At 42.8% G+C, this 21,479-nt stretch overlaps 2 protein-coding genes across 12 annotated transcripts in view; both read left to right on the top strand.

Moving 5' to 3' along the window:
• Positions 1-7,197, top strand: part of CELF1 (CUGBP Elav-like family member 1) — a 56,665-nt gene extending 49,468 nt beyond the window's left edge. For all 11 annotated transcript variants that reach the window (XM_041427441.1, XM_041427449.1, XM_041427455.1 and 8 more), the window contains one exon: positions 4,265-7,197. The gene's annotated coding sequence lies outside the window, so the exon portion shown is untranslated. The remainder of the gene's footprint in view (positions 1-4,264) is intronic.
• A 4,192-nt stretch (positions 7,198-11,389) lies between these two features.
• On the top strand, positions 11,390-21,456 carry RAPSN (receptor associated protein of the synapse). The gene is made up of 8 exons (XM_041414601.1): positions 11,390-11,933; positions 14,596-14,934; positions 16,162-16,320; positions 16,648-16,746; positions 16,842-16,964; positions 19,554-19,607; positions 20,197-20,396; positions 21,212-21,456. Exons 1-8 carry the CDS (start codon positions 11,718-11,720, stop codon positions 21,282-21,284), a joined length of 1,263 nt encoding a protein of 420 aa, XP_041270535.1. The 5' UTR covers positions 11,390-11,717; the 3' UTR covers positions 21,285-21,456.
• The last annotated feature ends 23 nt before the right edge of the window (positions 21,457-21,479 follow it).

Genomic DNA, 21,479 nt, shown 5'->3' on the forward strand with positions numbered 1-21,479 from the left:
AGGAAGTTTACAATTTCTGTATCTTTAACAGAAGTTCAATTTACCTCATAATATCTCTTTTTCCTTGTTTTCTTTGTATCCCTGAGTAGTAAGGCTGTTTCCCAGGGCTCCAGCTAACACTGCAGTCTGGGAGCCAGCTGCTAAATGATGTGTGTGGGTCAGACGTGGGGTCAGGACTTCGTGTTCTGCTCCAGCAGGAGGAGCACTAAACCCATCAAACCCGAGATCTCGGGTCCGAATCCCCACTTGTGTGCCATGATCTGTTGGGAATCTTGGGCATTTCCAGGGACTAGGCCCCCTAGGATCTCAAACCTCAGAATTACAAGGCCTGATAGGTAACATCCAAGGGGAGTCCTTTCCAGTTCTTAGATTGAAAATCAAGCAGTTAATGTCAGTCTGTCCATATTGATGGCAGACAGATAAATCTGTCAGTATTATTTAAATAATTTTGTGGTGGCAAAGTTTCAAAGGCCAGATTGCCAAATTTCCCAGTTATGCTGGCATGTGGTACCTTTCTATGTTAATTATTTGAATCTCTCTAGAAACGTAAACATACACTGAAGTGAACCATGTACACTTGAATTCTGCACCATAGGAAAGATGTGTCCTGGTTTTCTGAGAAAAGAGTGTTGAAGTGTGAAGGCCTCCAGGGTGATAATGGGATTTTTTATATATATATATATATATAAATTATATACTTTTCAAAAAAAGGAAAAAAAAAAAACATAAAAAACCATAGTTGGGAGCAACCGCTCCAAGTGCAACCTGCTGTAACCAAGAATGTTGTTTCTATTTTTATAGAAGTTTTATACCGCTCCAGGGTGGAGAATATTTATTACCTAAATTATTTCACTGGAAAAAAAGGCCAGGGTTTTGTAGAATCCTGAATGTGATTGTTTTACACACATAATGATGTGCATGATTGAAACTACTGATTTTCAGTGGCCTGTTTGCAGCCCAACAACTGCTAAACGAGGAAGATGAATGCTGTGAACCAGTGGAGGAGAGCACTGTGCTCTGGGGTCTCTACAGTCACTCTTACCTTCTTTGCATCCTACCCCACTGTACTATCCAAGACCTTTGTCCTGTTTTTCTTTTAACCTTATGCTCTGGCCTCTTTACTAGTCATTTCAGTTGCCCAAAATTAGATATTTTAGCTTCTTTATCCTATACTGTGTCCTCAATACTGTAACTTACAGATCAAGCTTGGCATTGTTGCAAATAGGTGCAACTCCTGTTAATTTGAGGAGATTCACCAGTTTACACTGTGGCTTAGTTTGATCAGTGACTCCTCCCAGACATAATCACCTTAAGACACCTAACTTGGGCTAGCTCTTGTGCCTTACTGGCGTAACTATAAGTATTGCCAAAAAGAAAAAGAAAATAAATCTATGCAGGTTAAATTTTAAAAGATGTGATCCTCAGATGGTTTGAATCAATGCAGTTCAGCTCTCTGAATGCAGTAGAGCTGCATCAGTTTTCACCAGCTGAAGATGTTGCCCTTTTTGTGTATTTGTTTCAGATTTCCCTTTCTTGGTGTATCAATGTGTATGTTGCCAAAGTTAATAAATGTATCAAGTTTGTGACTTGGGCAGATTTTTTTTTTCTGATAACAAAATTGATCAGATAAAGTCAACATTTCTCTGTGTCTGTTTGGTGGCTGCTGCTGATTGTGGGGATTTAGGCTGCTCTTGCCTTTCAGTCTTAAGCCAGTTTTCTTCCTCACTTATTAGCAGGAAAATCTGGGATTCTGCGAACTTGGGGCTTTTAAATTTTTAGTTCATATCATGCTCTCATTCAAGTGCAAATGAAATCAGTGTCAAATACTCTATTTCCTGGATAGTAAGATAAGAGTTGGGGGAGTTCAAATAAACTGCAGAAAGTTGGCTGAAGCAGCCACATGGACAAAGTATGCTTAAAACCAAAGAACCTCATTTTCTACAAGAAAAGCTAAAAGAACTTCTGATGAAGTAGAATTCCTTATTATGTGTGCCACCAGGAAATACTTAAAATATTTTTAGTTTACAGGGTGGAAATGGTCTCCTTCATAGATTTCTTATTTTTCTCAGGAGATATTTGATTTTACTGACGTAACAAGGTGAAAGAATTATGAACTTAGCCTGATACTGCTTAGTGTCAGTAGTATAGTAACTGAAATCATCATTTCTTCAGTCCCCTAGATAATCAACAGTTCCAAATAGGATAGCTCCTTATAGTTCAACTTTTTTATAATATAAAGCTGGCATTTTTAAAAAATTCCAGCTCAGAAGAATCTCACTGGCAAATGCATCTACCAGGACATTTCACCTGAATACTGAAAGTCACATATTATGATAATTCTATCATGCAAGCTGAATCTAACTGAACTGGTAATGGCTGTGGATTAGGGAAGAACAACAAAGCAGAATTAATTTCCTATTTTATTTGGAAATACCTAAAACCAACTTGGATAAATGAAATTGCAAATGAAGGGTGCAACTATGAATAGGTAAAATGCTTTGAAAACTTCTTGGTGCAGACATTTAAACATAAAGATGTTTGATATCCCCGGCATACCTGCCACAAAATATAAAACACAGAAGGCAGAATTATCATGGTTGTGAGAATAAAACAAGGACAAACTGGAAAAACTTTCTTCAAGTCATTAAGACCTCGTCCAGCATCTCATGGTTCTGTTTTTATAGGCCAGTCTTTCCATAGGGCTTTGATAAAACTCAGCATAGCTGGGAGAAATATTTGAAAAATCCATATGAAGAAAATCCCCAGATAAATCACACAGAGGGTACCAGTGGTGCATGCTAAGATGTCACTTGATTTCATACTTCTTGTTGTTTCTCATGCCTCAGTTCATGATGAATTTGCTTTTCTGGTTTAAGAGTGAAATCTTGCACCTATCTGCAAATTATCTAGAGTTTTTCTTGAAACCTAGAAACAAGTGCAAAAGTTGCATTGTACTCTGTTGCTGGAGTTGGTTTAAACTCTGTACTAAAGTCCTTTCCCTTTATTGGAAAGCATGAAAAGCAAATTAATCTAAGCAGTTCCAATAAGAGGAGTGTTGCTGATTTAGTAGACAATGTGTTTCTTGTTGCTTTGGAACAAGAATGCAACACTTGCTATTCTCAAATTATGTTAGATAATATGCAAATCTCACCTTATTCTAGTCTGTAACCAGAAGCTTTGAGATGTGCTGAAGATTAAGGCCACAAACAGCTAAAGGGGAGTTGGGGGAGGCAGAGTGGGGAAGCAGAATAAGAAAACAAACCATTTCCTCTCTCTTCTGCCTCCCACTCTCATCCCAAAATATTCCTTGTCTTTTACAGTTCACAAGCTGAGGGGAGAGAACAGAAGTATTTATGTCACTTAATATAAGAATTATTTTTTAATAAACGCTTCAAGAAAATTTCAGGAAACACATTTTTTCTGCTCATCAAACTGGCAACAGTGACTGTAGAGCTTCTCAGAGCCCAGAATCTCCTCCTCATGAAGCCAGGGAGCTGAGGGCTGTTACATAAAAGGTTGGGAATGGAAAATCCCTGTGCAGGTCTAATGGTATGACAAGTGCTCAGCTAGGACAAGTCTTAACTTGCAGTCAAGTCTTAAGGAATTCTTCTCTGATGTGTGAGCTTTTTGTCTTGTATAATCTTTTTTTTTTCCCTTTTCCAAATCACCCACCCCCAGTTACATGGGCTCCTAGGGAATGAGAAGAGACTGTAGCTAAAGGAAAGAACGTGGATTTGGCTGGGCTACTACTGCCTAAGAACTTCCCATGTTAGAGTGCAAGAAAAGTCTCAAACGTCAAACCACCTGTGAATCCCTTGTGTCCTCTGTCTTGTCTCTCATGGTCTCAATCTCTGTGGGCAAAAATGTTTGCCCTGGAGCCATATTTTTTGGAATCGGTCTCCTGGGGAGGGAGTTTACTCTGTTCTAAACAGAGGTAGCAGACACACTGGGCACGGGGCAAGGTGACTGCATTCTAACCAGTGTGTCACTAGGCTGTGGAATGCTCCCCAGACTGGGTGCTGAGAGGGAAATCCAGGCCTCTGCTTCCATTTGGTTTCTGGCAGTTTGATGTTTACTTGGTGTCTTTCATGTACTTTGACTTTTACTTGTCCATCGTTGGCATGTGCTGCCCTTCCCTGTCAACTCCCTTCCCCAGGAGATCTCATTGTACAGTGCCCATTCTTGTTCTCTCTCTCCGTGTTTGGATGTACTGCTCTGTGTAACTCAGTGGGTCTCCCTCTTTCTGGTTTGTTTTTTTTTCTAGATTCCTGCCGTTTGTTCATCGTTGTGCCTAAAGCATGTCGATGTGGCGTTCAAGTACATCGTCCAAATCCTTGTCTCTTCAGCTTCTCTGATGCTTGAACTCTCACCTTTGACCTTGTGTTTTTTTTTTTTTTTTTTTTTTTTTTTTTTTTTTTGTGCTGCCAAATTGGTTTTGCTAGAAAGACTGCTGAAGGGGAATATTTAAACTTGCATTTGAATATAAAAGAATTTCTATTTTTCTAGACCTTCGTAAGATAACCACTTGATTTTGTGAATCTGATTCTTTGTAATTTGTCTTCAGAGCAGCCTTGCTAGCATACCTTGTGGAGTATTTGTATTTCTGTGAACATACAGCCAATCACTTTCTAGGCTTAGTTTTTTCTGTGTGCTTAGTTTTAAAAACACAGTTCGAAGAAAAAGTCAATTATATGGTGTGACTCAATCTTTCAGGAGACTTCCTAGTCACATTTTGCTGATCTGGTTTCTGTGCTTGAGGAGACAGCATGTGTTTCTATGAGTTCAAACTTGTGACTTGAAGTGGCATCAACAGAAAACACTTGAACTACGTTTTCCTCTGATTGTAGCTACATTTTTGCCCTGACATTTACTGGGATTTTTTTTAATTATTATTTTTATTTTTTCCCCTGCTTCCCTGTGTGATTATCAGTCTGCAGTGAAAATTTGATCAAAATTGATGTTGTATTTTGTTAAGCTCTGGCATGCTTGGGTTTTTTTTGTAACTACAATCTCCTCAGCAAAATGTGATGTTTTTGTTTTAATCTTTCAAACTAAGATAGTGCCCAGAAATGTTGTGCATGTTTCCTGCTGTTTTCTTCACACCCTCGTATATATCACCTTCACCTCTCTGTTTTCTATAGTTTGTGCAAAAACTGAGCAATTTAATGGGTTTCAAAGGTATCCTTTAAATTGGTGGTTTTGGTATGACTAATATCTGATCGGAAGCCACCTGAGGGCATCTACCTGTGCACTTAGACTGTCTGTCTGACAGAGCACCTGGACCTTGCTCCATCTCCAGTGCTGTCAGAAGCTCTGAGGGTGCTTGGTTACACTGTTCCCCTAGTGGAAGTTTTGATGGAAGGGGATAGCTGGGAGCAGGAAGGTGGGGGAACTCACAACATTTCTGTTTCCAAAGCTGTCTGAAGCTAGGGCTCATTTCAAACACTGAGCATTTTGCACAACTCAGGGCACATTTCTGTGAAGTCCAGCCCCAGTCTAATACCATCAGAGTTTGGTGGCAGGATTCTGGAAGGATCTAGGTTAGCTCAAGAAATAAAGTGTTTTAAATTTCCCGGAGAAAGCATTTGTAACACTGGTCCTACAACTGCTGGCTCTTTTCCCAAATGACAAGCACAATACAACAGCCTCTGAAGCTGTTACCTGAACAGGGTACCATCCCCAGCTCTCTTTTCAAGGGCCTTAGCTGGGGAATCTCTGCGGAGATTTTTTTAGTTTTTGTTTCATTTTTAATTGGGTAATGAGCTGAGCAGTTCTGATGGCTTGCAGGATGAACTAGAACAGGTTACTGCTCTCTGGGTAGCAGGCTTCCCCTGCCCTACGTACCATCTGCACAGGTAGAAACTGGGAAGTAGCTTCTAGATGAAGGCACCTGAAGAGTGTGTGCTGTGATGAAGTTTCAGTCAGAAGCAGCAGCAAGCTAGTGTAAGTATCTTAACAGTTGAAATAATGTAAAATGGAATTCCAGGAGAAGGGTTTTTGCTGAGAAAACAAGTAGAGTTTGACTGGATAGAAATCTTAATTTTGTCCAGTGTTTGGGATAATGTAAAGATGCAAAGATTGTTTTCTGTCCTACTCCTGAGTTGGTTGAGGATACTGTATTCTCAATAGGTGTTGACCAGACTTGTGTAGACAGTCCTTAATCTGCTTACAAAAGAGAACAATTTGAATATTATACATGTACCTGGGAGTGAATCGTGAGGCTGAATGAAAAAGGGTAGAGACTCATTTATTTGGGAAGTAGGGTTGGGGGCTGGCTGCTGTTAGTCCCACAGTCTGAATGCACAGGGCTGTGTGCCAGGAGGCACTGATGGCCTGCAGTGTGTGGAAGAGCTGCCAGTACGTTTCTGTACATGTGCGTTTGGTTCCGTAAGGAACCTTGGGGAAACCTGTGGAAAAATATCTGAAGAAAACCAAAATGCCAAATGTTGGGTGTTTCTTTCCTTTCTTCTTTCCTTTTCTTCCTTTGGTTGTTTTAATTGTTCTGTGGTGGTTTTAATGGATTTGAGACAGTGGAGCAGCAGCTGCCTTTCTGATTTTTGGCTGCTTTTTGTGAATAATTTAAAAAGAAAATTTACATTTTGGAGACAAACCTGTGGGCTTTTTTATTGGTACAAACATTGTATTTAACACTAGGGGTTTTGTACAGTTTTTTGCCTTTTCTACTAGAAAACAATGTAAAGTGATTCACAATGTGACGAGAAAACAAATTGCCACTATGACCAAATGTAGAGTCTGTTCTGCAGTTAACGGGATTTAATCAACTCGAAGTCGTGGTTCAGTCGTAGAAATGCTTTTCTTTACCTTGTTTGAGCTGTTCCTTTTTTTCTTGTTTTGATTTGCAAAACAAATTGTCTTTTTGTGTGAAATTGTGTTGTACTCTGTAGAGAATTACAGGTTTTACTTTAATGGTTTAAAAAGCAGAGGAGCGCGTGTTGCTTTTCTGATCTGATCACAGAGTTTGTGTAGTGGATTTAAAAATTAAAAGATTTGTTACAAGTTTGGAACAAGCGAGTATGTGTTAAAGGAATTTTCTTCCTTTTGTGTGTGTGTTTTTTTTCTTTTTGTCCCAAAGGGCAACTTAAAGCTGTTTTAATTGCACAGACACACCGACAACAAGTCATTTTGTATATGCCAAGTGTGGTACCTTCCTTTGTTTATTTGCTATTAAACTGTTTGAGAAGAGTCCTTGTGTGTTGTATTTGTGTCTTAAACTTGAGGTTCTTTTTGGGGTCCAAGTGTGAGAACATGAAGAGAAAGATAAGAGAACTAACTATTTTACAGTTTCTCAGCTGCGAGACACAAAGATATTCATGGCCCAATACCCCTTGTTCTGGATGTATAATATCACCCTGGGCTTTTGCTTCTGTGTAAATGAGCTACTCTGAGTAGAAATGGAAGAGGTTTTCTGGTTGATATACATCCATTTTGATCATTTGACAGTCGAGTCTCCTTTAGATACGGAAAAGCTGAGGATCTTGGATAATGCACATATGTGCAACACTTGGGAGTGAGGAGCAGGCATATCCAGCCTCACGGAACTGGTGCCATGCAGGCACTTGCCTGTGCATTGGTGTGTCAGGGTATTTCAGGGGCTCAATACCTTGGGCAGAGCAGCAGCCCTCAGCTCGGTAGGAGCAGCACCAGTGCGTGGTGCTGTGTGGGATTAGAGAGGCACCAGCTGATGCCACTCTCACAAGCTGCACGCCTTCCCCTTCCAGGAACATAGCCAAGCTGCCTGAATCTGTCCTGGTTCTGCAGCATCAAGGTACCATCAAGGCAGCCCTCAGTGCTCCTCATCCTGGAAGTGCTACACAGGGAAACAGCAAATGGATTTGGATTACTTACTAGTGATAAACAAAGGCTACCTGCTTTGCTCTTAGAACTAAGATCTTCTATGATGTCTCACTTCAAATTAATAAGAAGTATTTGGCATAGCCAAAGCATTTAGAAACCTGCCACAAGTTTGACACGAATATTGCCTCTCTCAGAAGGAAAGTACCACAATGGCCTTGATTTGGTGCATTTTTGAAAGCTCCTAAAATTTCCTGATGTTATTGCTTCCTTCTGCTGTCCTGCATCTTGGAGACTTGCAAGCGTTTTTAGAACAGCTATGTTTCTCCTCCATGTCCTTTTCCTGTGTTATCTGGGATACTCTGTTTCACCCCATCACTTCCTACATGACTGTAAATCCGAGAGCAATTGCAAAGCATCAGGATTCAGTGCTGCATTCCTTGCCCTGAGCGCACCAATTGCGGCACAAGGCACAGAGCCACCTGTTACAGACTGTGCTGGGATCCCTGCACTTAATTTGCAGCTGTTGAGGAGAGAGGCTGGAGGGATTTCAGTTTGGATACAACTTGAAACCAAGGATGGAGAGAAACAATTGAAACAGAAAAAGGGTTTGTTTAGGCTGAATGGAAGATTCCAGCTTGTGCAGAAATTTCGCTCACCTTGTCTTACACAATCAAAGCTCTGCCAGCTGCATCTTACAGAACTGACACCAGATCACTCTTGGGTCAGAGGTTTTTTGGGGTTTTTTTTAAGGCTTTTTCTTCAACTTAAAAGGCCACCACCAATCTGTACACAATCAAACTGCACCTAAAAGCCAGTATATTAATCTCTGAAAATAATCAGCATTTTCACGTGAGTTGTTACATTTATCAGCATTTGTAGGAAATACACAAAGTTGTAGATGAAATCCTGATGCTGAATGTTCCAGGAGAAACCTTTTTCCTCTCACATCCACCTCCACCTTTCACTATGTGTTTTGACTGCAGTCTTCCTGACTTTTCCTGCCACGTGTTGCTCTCTTCATGCAGCAAGGAGTCACCGGGGGCATTATGGAGAGCAGGGGGGAGGAGGAGAAGCAGGTCAGTGAGGTCTCTCTGAAGAAGTGAGTGCGTGATGAGTCGCACTGCGTGTATGACAGGTAAGGTTTCCTTATTTGATGTTGCCAAGCACCATTCAGGCTCATTTATTTGCACTTCCTGAGGAGAAACTGTGGATTATTATCTGTAGAAGCTGTACCTGAATCTTGAATGAATTACAGCTATCTTGAGCTACAAACAGATGCCATTGCTTTTTTTCAAGTAGTACAGGCAGGCAGTGTTGATCTTTTATCCCTCCTTATTTAGGCAGCTGCAGCTGGGCTCAGAGTGGTGTGTTCCATATCAGAGCATGTTCCTGGTTTTTTGAAAATGACCCATTTGAACTTGATGGATTTAGCCCTTATTTTACTAGGGTGTTTTTATCTCAACAGGTGAGTTGCGAATTGATTCCTAAGAAACTAAGCACTGTTTCGTAGTGCTCAAAAGCAAGGAGGCAAAGTGAGGTTAACAGAATGCAGGGCAGATCATCTCCTGTTAGATGGGTTTTGTCAGGCTGCAAGTCACCCTATTCATTTTGGCTATGCAGTGTGGGGAAGGGAGCAGTGCTTTACTGACATGGTCCAAAAGAATCTTGGATGAGTTTGAGTTACAGGCAGCTCACTTGTGGAAGGTTAATTTTGCAAAATAGTCTGACCTACCAAGAATGATGTCATTTTTGTTTTCCCCATCCCTGACTCCTGGCTGATTCTGTTACAGAGCAGGCTCCAAGTGGCTGCTTTTGTGGCCTCTTAACTTCTCCCAAGTCTAGAAATCTGAATGGCCTCACCATTGTCAATGCTTTCCATGGGGACTGATCTTCTGCATCTTGTTTCCATCCCATCACCTACATCTAGAGAGACATAAAAGAATTACTGCAAGGAAGAAAGATTTTTTGATATTCTGAATCAGACTTTTTTGCAAGTCCTAAAATCTACCAAGTACCTAGCTAAAAATTTTAACAATGCTGCTGAAGTGATTTTCGCACATTACCCAGCAGTGCCTCACCATTAGTTTTCTTTAGCTTCTGTAGATTTTTCCATAGTTTCTACTTCCAGAGTTTGAGACTACATATAGTCTATGTTGAAATATCATCTAGCACATTACATCTCTGAAAAACAAAGCTAAGTTAAATAATGCAAATATCACAGTGTATATGAGCTCCCAAAAGAGAATCAGTCTTATTGTAGCAAAACCCTTCTACAATTTAAAATGTTTTTCTTTTTGAAATACTTTTCTGAGGGAGTTTTGGGTAAAGGACAGATATAATCCCTTAAGATCATGACTGCTATGATGTAAAGCTTCTGGGTAGACTATCATTCCTTATTTTGCATCCTTCTTTCCTTAAGGATATTACCTCAGGAAGGCTCCCTTGAGTTTTTGTTGACAGACCAGGATAGTCTGATTGGTACCCTTTGATGTGATTCTGTAGGTATTGACCTTTGCTTGGGGAAGAACTGCTACCAAATTCACCAAGAAGCAGGGAGGCAGCTGGAGACATGACTGGTTTTGCAGGCCGGTCTGTTAAAACTTCAAATTGCTTCTCTTTGCCCAGTTAAAGGATCACAAAACTGGTTCTTGGAACTTCTACATCTGAAAACATTCAATATCCCTGTAGCATTCTCCACCTGCTCCCCTCTCCCCAGGTTTGGTCTATCTTCTTAAGAAGGACTGAATAAATCTCTGGACCACCAAGGCTGCAGCACATTGGTGAGAGTATTAAATGTGACTCCTAGAGGAACCAGTCTGCAGTGTGGGAGACATAAACCTGTCTTTTAATGAGGCTAACACCTCTCCTGCAGCAAAAATGTGCAGATACTTGTTGTTCTGTGTCTTTATTGTTATTCATCAAAAAAGATCATCAAGTTCTGGATGCAGAACTTAAACAGTGCCATTGACTTCTGCTGGAAACTTTTGGAGGACTGCCACTTTCATCTGATGACAGGGAGCGACATTCAGTCAAGAACAAAGGCTTCCAGGATGGTTACCTCCTGGTCCCTAAAATTAGGAAGTCAGAGGTGTATTTGCAGCAAGTCTGTGACAGAGCTGACCTATGTCCATAAAAAAAGTCCATGATGCCAAATGAGGTCCTCAAAAGGGAGGCTGATTTTGTGCCTAGCAAAATATCAAGTACGTTGTTGCAAGTGTAACACTGCACGTGTGTACACACTGAAGTTGCCTTGTTCACACCTGACTTTTAAGGCATATATTTTTCCTAAAGCTACTATTCCAGCTGAGTCTGCTTCCTCCCAAGCTAGCCCACCACCAGCAGTGCTTGTCTGAGGGGATGGCCAGAGAGGAAATAGACAGCCGAGGCATCCTGCGGCTGTGACTGCAGCCAATTGTCTCTCCCTGGGGTATTTATAAGCTGCATACTGGCGGGCAGGGGTGGGCAGTTGGCACCGTGACCTTGGGAGCTGGGGAGCCTGACTAGAATTCCTGGGAGCCACGTGAGCTGGACTGGCAGGAGCAGCTGCAGCCAATGGGGAGGAGACCAGCACTGGCTGTTCAGATTGAGTTTCACTCCTGAGGCTTGAGATTTTTCTCTTTCTCTCCCTGTCGTGCTTTTGCTCTTTGTTTATGGGATTGGACAGACGAATGCAGTGATGGAGCCCTAGCAAGCAAGGTGTTTGCCTAGTGGATTTGGGATTTTGCTTTCAGTGCTGAGCAACCACTGCTTGCCATTGCCTACCACAGCTGCAGCCCCCTGACATGGCTGGGCTCTTACGGCTCTGGGCCCTCTGAGCACACAACCCGCCCCCTTCTAGAGGGGCATTTTACGTTGTGTTCTCTTGTAAGCACGTCCTTTTTGCTATCCTTAGAGGTTAGTGTATGAGGCTTTTTAATCCATGGGAGATGGGTCAGGACCAGACAAAGCAGCAGATAGAGAAAGGACTCCATCTTTACCAGTCTAATCAGACCGAAAAGGCCCTGCGAGTCTGGATGAGGGTTTTGGAGAAGTCTGCGGATCCTGCTGGCAGGTTTCGGGTTTTGGGTTGCCTCATCACTGCTCACGCAGAGATGGGCAGATACAAAGACATGCTGAAGGTAAGGTGAAGGGGAGAAGAATGCATGCCATTGTGTCGCACCCACGATGGAACGTGGCTGGAGAGCGGAACCTGAAGTGGGGGGTGTTTGTGTGAAATGGAAAATACCAGCTATTGAGTGCATGTTCTGGTGTGATCACTGTGCTCACCAAGAGCTCCAGCCCACAAGATACACAGAATATGATTTTTCACTGGGTCTGGTTCATCAGGATTCCTGGTTATTTAAGTTCTCCAGTTATTCATGGGAAGCTCTCTTGATTATTTCCCACATACAGGCACACCATGTTATCAGGCTTCAAGAAAAGGTATGAGAGCAGGGCCTTTGTCCAGTATAGACTGTTTACAGTCTGTATGTCAGCATAAAAGGAGAACTCCAAGTGGATTCTGTAGGATAAGTATCTCTCTTATAGATACATGTCTGTTATCTTGTTCAGCTTCTGGCTCATATCTAGTATATATCTTATATTGGGGGTTTCTAATGACAATTATTTGTTTGCCAGGGGGCTGATTAAGAGAGGAAAAGAAGATGCTGTTTTGGTGAGGTAATTGAGACATCCCAGATGTCTCACAGCTGAGGTCAGAGAGCAGCTTCCAGTTGTCAGGACAGTATAGAAGAAAGAAGGAAAGATGTGGGGCTTGATGGAAGAGTGGTAAAAAGCAGCTGAAGTTACATTTCAAGCACATGAGGATAAACAGTTTAATTAAATGAGCAAAAAGAAGCTGGTGTGTGAATCTGAGAAGAGGATGTGTACAAAGAGCAGCAGGCAGCATTTGGGAGGGCAACTCAAGAATCTGTAAGACAAGGCAAGAGAGTGTTGTAATAGTCTTAAAAACTATCCCAGCCTGAAATAGGGTCTTACTAAAGGGCTTTGATATTCTTGTCCTGATGTTTTGGGTTGTCTCTTACTAGACTGCCTATCATTCGGCATTTAGAACAAAATGTGAAAGGGGTGTCTACATCTCATTGAAAAGTTTTTGGTAGCTGTGTTTGGAATTGGAGCAGGGAGAGGAGCACACCTTACTGGTAAAGCCATGCACGTGTCAAAGCCCTATATTGAAACCAAGTACTTAGGATGAAGAAGAAGGGAGAGGTATTAATACACTTGGAAAACATTTGAAAACAAACAATTCTGTTAAGTGGTGTGAAATTAGGTGCTGGCAAAACCAACAAACTGACTGGGGAGGTAAGAAGAAAAAAGGGCAAGATGTAGCTACCTGAAGGAAATACTGAAGACTTCATGGGGAAAAAAAAAGGAAAAACAGTGGGCTTAGTATACCCAAACATAATTTCTTACCTGAGAAAAGAACAGAAAGTGGGATCAGAGTAGGTAAATTTTAGTTCTTCACAGTATTAGGAAGGAAAAATGGTTTCAGTCAAATGGAAGATTTTAGAGAGCAACTGGTGAAAGGATAGAGAAAGAAGAACTTTAGCAATAAGCCATTGAGAGAGGAAATATCAGGAGAAAAAGGGTCAGAATTAAAGGCATGAAATAAAAAGTGATTTAAGAAGGGTTGTGATGTTCAACCTGTTCTGGAGAGGAAAAATTACTTTGCACGAAGAGAAGAGGCTGTGGCAATCAGGAAATACTGAAGAACTTGTGCAAAGTTAAGGGAATGTGGGGAAGCATGAGCTAGTGTACATCACTGAGTCCACATAGGAGATTTCCTAAACTGTAATGGAAACTGAGAAGATAATTACAAACCAAACATACACAATTTATGGTTGGTGATGTTAGGAGGTTTTCTTTTGGTTTTTTTGTGGGGGTTTTTTGGGGGTTTTTTGGGGGTTTTTTTTGTGTGGGTTTGTAGGGTTTTTTGGTTTGTTTGTTTGTTTGTTTTGTTGTTGTTGTTGCTTTTGGGTTGTTTTTTTTTTATGTGTGGTTTTTTTGTTTGGCTTTGGTTTTATTTCCAAATAATGTAAAATGTTCTAGTAGCCTAAATTATTATGTGTAGCCACAACATAAAAAGGAAGTAATTGATTCCTTTGGAATTTGCCATCCATAATCCTAACTGATAATGTCTAATGAAAATTGCTAACTATTTACCTTTGCTACTGATACTAATTCAAGCCAGCTTGAATGCTTGTGCTTGCTTCATCACAGAACATAAGAGTTACTGCATAGAAGAGTTTGCAGCCTGAAAGAGACTTCATTTAAGAGAGCAGTATGCAACAAATTCTGGAGGTTACAGAACCAAGACTGTCAAAATCAAGACAGCAATTTATCAGTAGAAAATTCCTTAAAGAAGTAGCTTACTTTTTTCTAATAATAGATTATTTTAATAGCTTAGGAATTCCAGAGAAAGTGGGATACATTACAATGAGTGGAAGAAAACAGAACTGCATTGTGTCAGATGTTTCCTGCTTCACCAGCCTCCCTTTAGGGCCGTTTAACAGCCGTTTTCCCCTTACAGCCAGCCTAGTTCATCTTCCCTGCCCAGAGACTTTGCGAAAGGAGGGAGATGTTTCTTCTGAGTCTTCATAGGCCTTTTAAACAACCAGATAACTGCTCAGTGCATACAATGCTTCTCCGTGAGCTGATGGCCTTGTCTGCCCTGCTCAGAGATGAGCCTCTTCCTCCAGTACAGGGTGCTACTCTGTGGGTGCTTGAGCTGTATTTAAATAAACTACACACTTTTGTAAACACTATCTTCTCTACTTAAAGTTTGCAGTGGTCCAGATTGACACAGCACGGGAGCTGGAAGACCCAGATTTCCTTACAGAGAGCTACCTAAACCTGGCTCGCAGCAATGAGAAGCTCTGTGAATTCCAGAAAACAATCTCTTACTGTAAGACGTGCCTGAACATGCAGGGTACCACTGTGAGCATGCAGCTGAATGGCCAGGTGAGCCTCAGCATGGGCAATGCCTTCTTGGGCCTCAGCATTTTCCAGAAGGCTTTGGAGTGCTTTGAGAAAGCTTTACGCTACGCACACAACAACGATGACAAGATGCTGGAGTGTCGAGTCTGCTGCAGCCTGGGGAACTTCTACACCCAGATAAAGGTACAGTAACCTAAGGGGCAGGAGGGTGATTGTCCCATAGATTCAGGGAAGCATTGAAATCACATGGATTTCAGCCTTTGTCTTCCCTATAGGAAGTGAAGTAGTGAGAGAGCATTGTAAGCTAAAATCCCTTTGTAAAATCCAAATGGAGTACTCTCCTCCACAGTAAGGATGGGAGGATTAGTGTCATGTTTACACAGCACAGCAGAAGCAGCTGTGAATATGTGTGTGGAAGAGATCAAACTTAGCTTCAAAGAAGATCACATCAGAGACACAGGGCTGGCAGCCAAAACTCATGGATTCTCTATTTCTACCACTATTGTAGGCAAATAGCTACCAGCAAGCTGTAGGTAAAACCAGGCAGGGACTGAGCACAGAGGTGATTTGCCAGCTCTAACTTCAGGTACAAACAGCAAATAATAGGTTTTTCTCACAAGGTCTTGATTTCTTCACTCATAGAAGATCATCACATGAAGCGTGGTGACCAAAAATAAAGAAAATAACATTGTGCTGAATACTTTTCAGGTGTGAAATAAGAAGGGAGAAAGGAAATTTGAGAAGCTGTGGTTTCCTTTCTGCATAGTAGAGAATGAAAAAAAAATATGAGGACTTTTTCACTTCTGCAGTCTCATATAACTTACTTGAGAATGGTTTTAGATATTAAGATAAGTTTTACATAATTATTTTAAAATAAGATTTATTTCTAGCATGCTTTTAATGAAAAAAAAAAAAGTTTAAGATGTATTATTACTTTTTGTGAATTTGATGAGGCCGGGGTCTTAGTTCCTCTTTCCTGCAATGATGGATAATGAGCTTCTTGGAGATCCAAACCCACCATTTAGAGAAAATGAAGGCTGCATGTAGGTGTTACAAGTAGAGATGATGTAAGAGCAGAGAAAGTTTTCTGCCTTTGCTTATAGAGGAGGGCAAATGGTTTCTGCAGAATAAAGTTAATGGCATACTACATCAAATTCGTTTGCTGGGTCATTGCCCCAGTGTCCTGAACCCAGAGAATAATAAGAATTCAGTTTATGGCAATTCCATTTTCACAATTTGATATCCACCAAAATACTGCACATGGAAGAGGAGCAGCACAAGTTTAAAGATGTACAGAAATCTGGTAACTGTTGCAGTGTTAGTAAATAAAAAATATCTGGTCTTTTTCTTTCTCTCTTTTTTGCTTTATTTCTGCTGTGACTGCTGTCTGTGTGCTTGTGTGCCTTCCAGGACTACGAGAAAGCCTTGTTTTTCCCATGTAAAGCGGCTGAGCTGGTGAATGACTACGGGAAGGGCTGGAGCCTGAAGTACCGTGCCATGAGCCAGTACCACATGGCCGTGGCCTATCGGAAGCTGGGGCGCCTGGCAGACGCCATGGATTGCTGTGAGGTACGGGCACGGGCAGAGCTCTGGGGGCTCTGCCAGGGCATCCTGCCACACCACTAGAGAGAGAGATACCCTGCCATGCACACTTGACTGTAGATCTTCCTGCTGCCTTCCAGTCCTAGAGCTGTGGTTTCTCTAGCCCAGAGGGCTTCAAAATTTAGGTCTATGAATGGCCCTTGGTTAGGAACATGTGCAAAATGTTTTCTTTGCCTTAAAAGATGGTGCCACTTCTTTGGAGCTGAGCTTTTAGAGGCTGGAGTCCAAAGTCCCAGCCTTGCTGTTTTGAACCAGGAAGAAGCTGTTCTACTGACCAGAGGCAATTTCTTTCAGGAGTCCATGAAGATTGCCCTGCAGCATGGTGACCGGCCGCTGCAAGCACTGTGTCTGCTCTGCTTCGCAGATATCCATCGCAGCCGCAGGGACGTGCAGGTACAGCTCCTCCCTGCCAGGAAGGATAGGGGGAATAGCAGGAGGGCATGAAAAGCAGTTCATAGCAAAACGTGTTTTCCTCCCTGCTTCTGCAGACAGCCTTCCCTCGGTATGATTCTTCCATGAGCATCATGACAGAGATTGGGAACCGCCTGGGCCTGATCCAGGTGCTGCTAGGAGTGACTAAGTGCTGGATGATGCAAAAGGAGCTGGACAAGGTCAGTTACAAACTTGTTCCTACAGAGGTTTGTAGGACAAGATCAGAGCACAGTCTTGTACTGCACTGTGGTGAGGGTACAGTTCAGAAGAGACCTGTACCCCCTTGTTTCTACCAACAGGGTCTGTTGCTTGTAGAATTATATTTCTCTGAATGGTCTCTCTGAGCCAGGAATTTGTAACTAATGGTAGGAGCATCCATTCTGAGTCAGACTGCTAAGTTACAGAATTGCCTCATTAGTCAATCCTGATGACTTTTAAGCTCTATGCTAAGAAACCAGCACTGGAGGAAGGAAGCCTTATGCTCTGAAATAGATTCTCCTGCCTACTTTTTAGCTCTATGACTAAGCTCATTGATGTGCTAATGAAGTTTAGACAGCTCTACAGCTCCACCATGTGCTTTGCAGGCAAATGTGGCATAAAAGTCCTGGAGAAACTTTGATGGTCTGTAAACTCTGATGTGAAACAGAGGAATGAGATATTTATTATTTTATTTGGGGATAAACAACCGGTCAATGTAGAACAAGGGGGTGAAGTTAGTTATTTTGAAAATGCGTAGACATTGTGTATGTGTGTTAAAATCCAGACTGCACTAGATGCAGGACATTGCACGGCAGGAACATTACTCAGCCACAGAATGAAATGCTCAAAGGTTAGCCCTGAACTAGCTCTGAACAACTGTGCAAAGTGCCACATCGAGATGCTGGTTGGGTCTAACAATGATGAAAATTTGCTCTTATCACTCATACTGAGACACCAAGAATTTTAGCTCAAATGAAGTATCCCAGAAATCAGTATGTCCAGTATATGTCAGAATAGACCAGTTCAGGGTTCTGTCAGCATCTGAGTGCCTCCATCAGGGAATCAGTTGGGTGAGACACATTGTGCAATCTGAGTAAGTGAACACAGTGTTTGTCAGCAATGGGAGAAGAAACTGTGGACTTGAAAAGTTAGCTCAGTATCAAAAGAACGGGACAGGGCACAGCAGGTAGGCCTCTGCAGGAGAGAATATTCAGAGCACTCATCAAACTCTTCCATTCACTGATTCTATCTCAAGCCACTGTCTGATTTCAAGCAGCTCTCACTTGTGAGAACATGATGAGGGCTTTGCACAGAATTCTAATCTCACCAAATCCCACAGAAGAACAAAGTGGAGGAATCCTGTATTCTGTTCCAGGCATTAGAGGGAAGTCTGCCCTGCTGGGTCAGGCACCTTACGTCTGTCGGCCAAATGTGACCTCCTTAGATGTCACATCCCTAAATATTCACGCAAGCCTGTTCTTCAACTTGCCAGGCCCAGTTTCCATTTCTCATGCTATTCATCCCTGCATCAGTTACTTAATAAAGCAATTTGCTAACTTTCCACTTGCAGATTCCCTGGTTTTGTTCAAGCTTCCTCCATCTTCCCAGTATCTTTGGCCAGTTAGTCCATTTCATTTGCATGTAATGTAATTGATGCTCCCAGGCTGCTCACAGCTTGCTTGACCTCATTCTTGTGCAGTCTCATAATCCTGTCCAAGACAAACTGTCCCCTAGACTCATCAACATCTTTTCCCCTACCCCACACATTTCACTTTGATTCTTGGTCATAGTCATTAATTTCAGGAGTTTCCAGTACACACTCAAGTCTGCCTAAGCACGGTTCTCAGTTATGTTTTCCCTGTTGGCCTCTAGTTCCTGCTCCCCTCTCCTACATTTCCTTATCCTAGGCTGTTGCTGCCACCACAAGTCTAATGCCATCTCCTCTGCATTCACAGCACATTTTTGCATCTCATCTGGTCCTCTCCTCCTACAATAGCAGTAACACCAAATTACAGGGTAGAAATGTTATAATGTTCCTCCTGAAAACTACTGCATCACAAGGGAGACCTCTTCTTCCCCTTGGACAAACAGGAAGCAGATCTCAATAACTTTGGAAAAGAGAGACTAATTATTATCAGAACAGCAAAGAACACTGTGACATCTAGGTGAAAGTAGGGAGTCATTTGGTATGACAGCTGCTATGCTAAATATTTCCTTCAGATTTTAAAAATGGATATCAGAACACTCCTACATCACACCATGTGTAAGTAAGGCAAGGTGGAAATATGAACAGCAAAGAAAAAATGGATGAGTGTGGTGTACTGGTGCTGGTGATCCCTTTCCTCACTTCTGGTACAAGTGAAATTGAAGTTGCCCAACAACTATTGAGCCTGCAAGGTAGGATGGGGACAAGGATTGCTTTGATAGTGCTCTGTCCCAGCCCCAAATGAGCATGTGGGACTGAGTTTAAGTAAGTCTGTATTCTCTCTGTTTGGGGACCAGCCTCTGCCAACACTGACACTGACTGTCTGCGACAGAAATGTAGCTCTTGCATTACTTGTGGTCTTTCAGAAACCAGCCGTTTCTCATGGATTAACTTTTGGGAGGGGAGGGAAATCTAGCCTCCAAAAAAGGCTTTTTTGATTCTCCAGTGTTGCAGGGATACTTGTTAATCCAAATTTTACTCTGTACTTCTTTACCTTTTTTAAGTAATTCTTATAGGACATTCGTAAAAGCCTGTTTTTCATATATTTGGCTGAGAACTAACAACCAGTGCTCTCAATTCACAGGCTCTGGAAAGCATTGAAAAGGCACAGGAGCTGGCAGAGGGACTAGGGAACAAGGTAGGATCCTACAGCTCCTTTTCAGCGCTCTTCATAGTCTTGTGTCAGGCAATATAAGATGCCAAACATTGAAGTATTCAGGCTTGTTGTTGCTCATTAGCATTCCCATTAAGCACTGAGTGTTTGGGATTTGCTTTGTCATGAAGTGTTTGGTTGTGGGCAGTTGCACAGGTAAGCATCAGTATGCAAGTCTGAAAAGTGAGTGAGGAGTCAGAATGGGATAGGCAAAGCAGAATGGGAAGCAGTGAAAATGGGGTATGAAACAGGCAGAGAACTGAAGGACTAGAGGTCTCTTCCTGAAAAACATTTTTTGCCCTGAGCAGCTGCTGATGTGCTGGCTGGAAGCAAAGGAAAGTGATGTATGTCATGTCATGGGTAGCTCAGGGAAACCATGAGTGGAAGAGCTGCTGAGTGTCTCAAACCTGGTGTTACCTTGTGTGACACAAAGAAGGGTTAATGACAGGAATTGTTGAGGCCTGCTGATGTTTCTCCAGCTGGCTGATGGGGCTGTGGGTTCCCACTCCTGTTTCTGGTCTGTGTTCACCCTGCTGTTCGCTCGTCTTATGTTTCTGTCCTTCTGTCCTTGCAGCTCGGGCTGCTGAAGCTCCACTGCCTGTGTGAAAGGATCTATCGCACGAAGGAGCAGCAGCAAGAATTGCGTGACCATGTGGTGAAGTTCCATGAATGTGTGGAGGAGATGGAGCTGTACTGTGGCATGTGTGGAGAGTCCATTGGGGAGAAGAACAACCAGCTCCAGGCACTACCTTGCTCCCACTTCTTCCACTTGAAGTAATTAGCTGGAAGCACTAAAATTATTGGCATTGGCATTAGTCATAGGAAAGAGCTGCTTATGCCCACGGCAGTCCTATGCGTGCTGTTCCCCAAGTCTTTGTCTTGACCACCTGCTTACCTTTTTCTTGATCCTGCCTTGCAGGATCCCATTGCAGTGCTAAGAATCTCAAAGCCTTGGAGGGTGAGATTTAGCCATCATACTCATCACACTCCCACTTGTCATACTCATCACACTCCCACTTGTCCTCTAAACAATTATTCACTGATGTCCTCACTTCGTAGGTGGTCAGCCCAGTTCACAGATTCTTACTTGACTCCTCGTGGGGAATCACTTCTTCCCTCCCAGGGCCAGCGTGGGTTTTTCCCAAGTCCCCTCTCTTTCTCCCTTGGCTAGCGGCACACAGAGGTGAAGTTGTTCAGACTGTTATCATGCTACTGCCATGAAAGAAGTTAACTCAACCACATTTTATTGTAGATAAAACACGAGTGTTACAAAACACTCTGAAAACTAATCTGGAAACTCAGAATTTAATAACAAAGTTTCACACTGACACCAGAACTAGCATCAAACTACTGTGCAGTGAGAGACGCCCGATGAGCTCTCTGGACTTGTCTCCAGCAGTACAGGAACAAACCTTTGTACAGGAATTTGCCCACGTGCCTCCCTGGAAGGGATAGGAAAGAGATGCAGTCTCTGCCCGTGGCGGGAGGGCCCACGGGGAACAGCTTTGACCTGTGCAGTGGCCGCTGAGCCGCCCCGGGGGAGCCTCCGGCCGCGGAGACCCCCCCGACCCGACCTCCTCCCGTTGCAGGTGCCTCCAGACCAACGGGACCCGCGGCTGCCCCAACTGCCGCCGCTTGTCGGTGAAGCCCGGCTACGTCTGACGGCCCGCGGGCTCGGCCGGGACTGACGGAGCCGCTCCCGGGCCCCTCGGGCTGTGCCTGCCGGGGCCGTCCTCGGCCTCCCCTGCCCGGAACCAGCTCGCAACTCGGCCCCGCTCCCTTCCCCTACTCCGCTGTGTACGGGCACTGGCTCTAATAAAGGGTTTTTCCGGGAGACCGCCCCGTCTGCCTCCAGCG

This window comes from Onychostruthus taczanowskii, unplaced genomic scaffold (assembly GCF_017590055.1).
Source record: "Onychostruthus taczanowskii isolate IOZ18803 unplaced genomic scaffold, ASM1759005v1 scaffold1, whole genome shotgun sequence".
Lineage (NCBI taxonomy): Eukaryota > Metazoa > Chordata > Aves > Passeriformes > Passeridae > Onychostruthus > Onychostruthus taczanowskii.

Excerpts from the sequence above, each read along its gene's own strand:
- RAPSN (XM_041414601.1), top strand. The coding sequence starts at position 11,718 with ATGAGGCTTTTTAATCCATGGGAGATGGGTCAGGACCAGACAAAGCAG. Across the intron at positions 16,747-16,841 it reads GCAGCCGCAGGGACGTGCAG|ACAGCCTTCCCTCGGTATGA; the intron begins GTACAGCTCCTC and ends CTGCTTCTGCAG. Across the intron at positions 16,965-19,553 it reads TGCAAAAGGAGCTGGACAAG|GCTCTGGAAAGCATTGAAAA; the intron begins GTCAGTTACAAA and ends CTCAATTCACAG.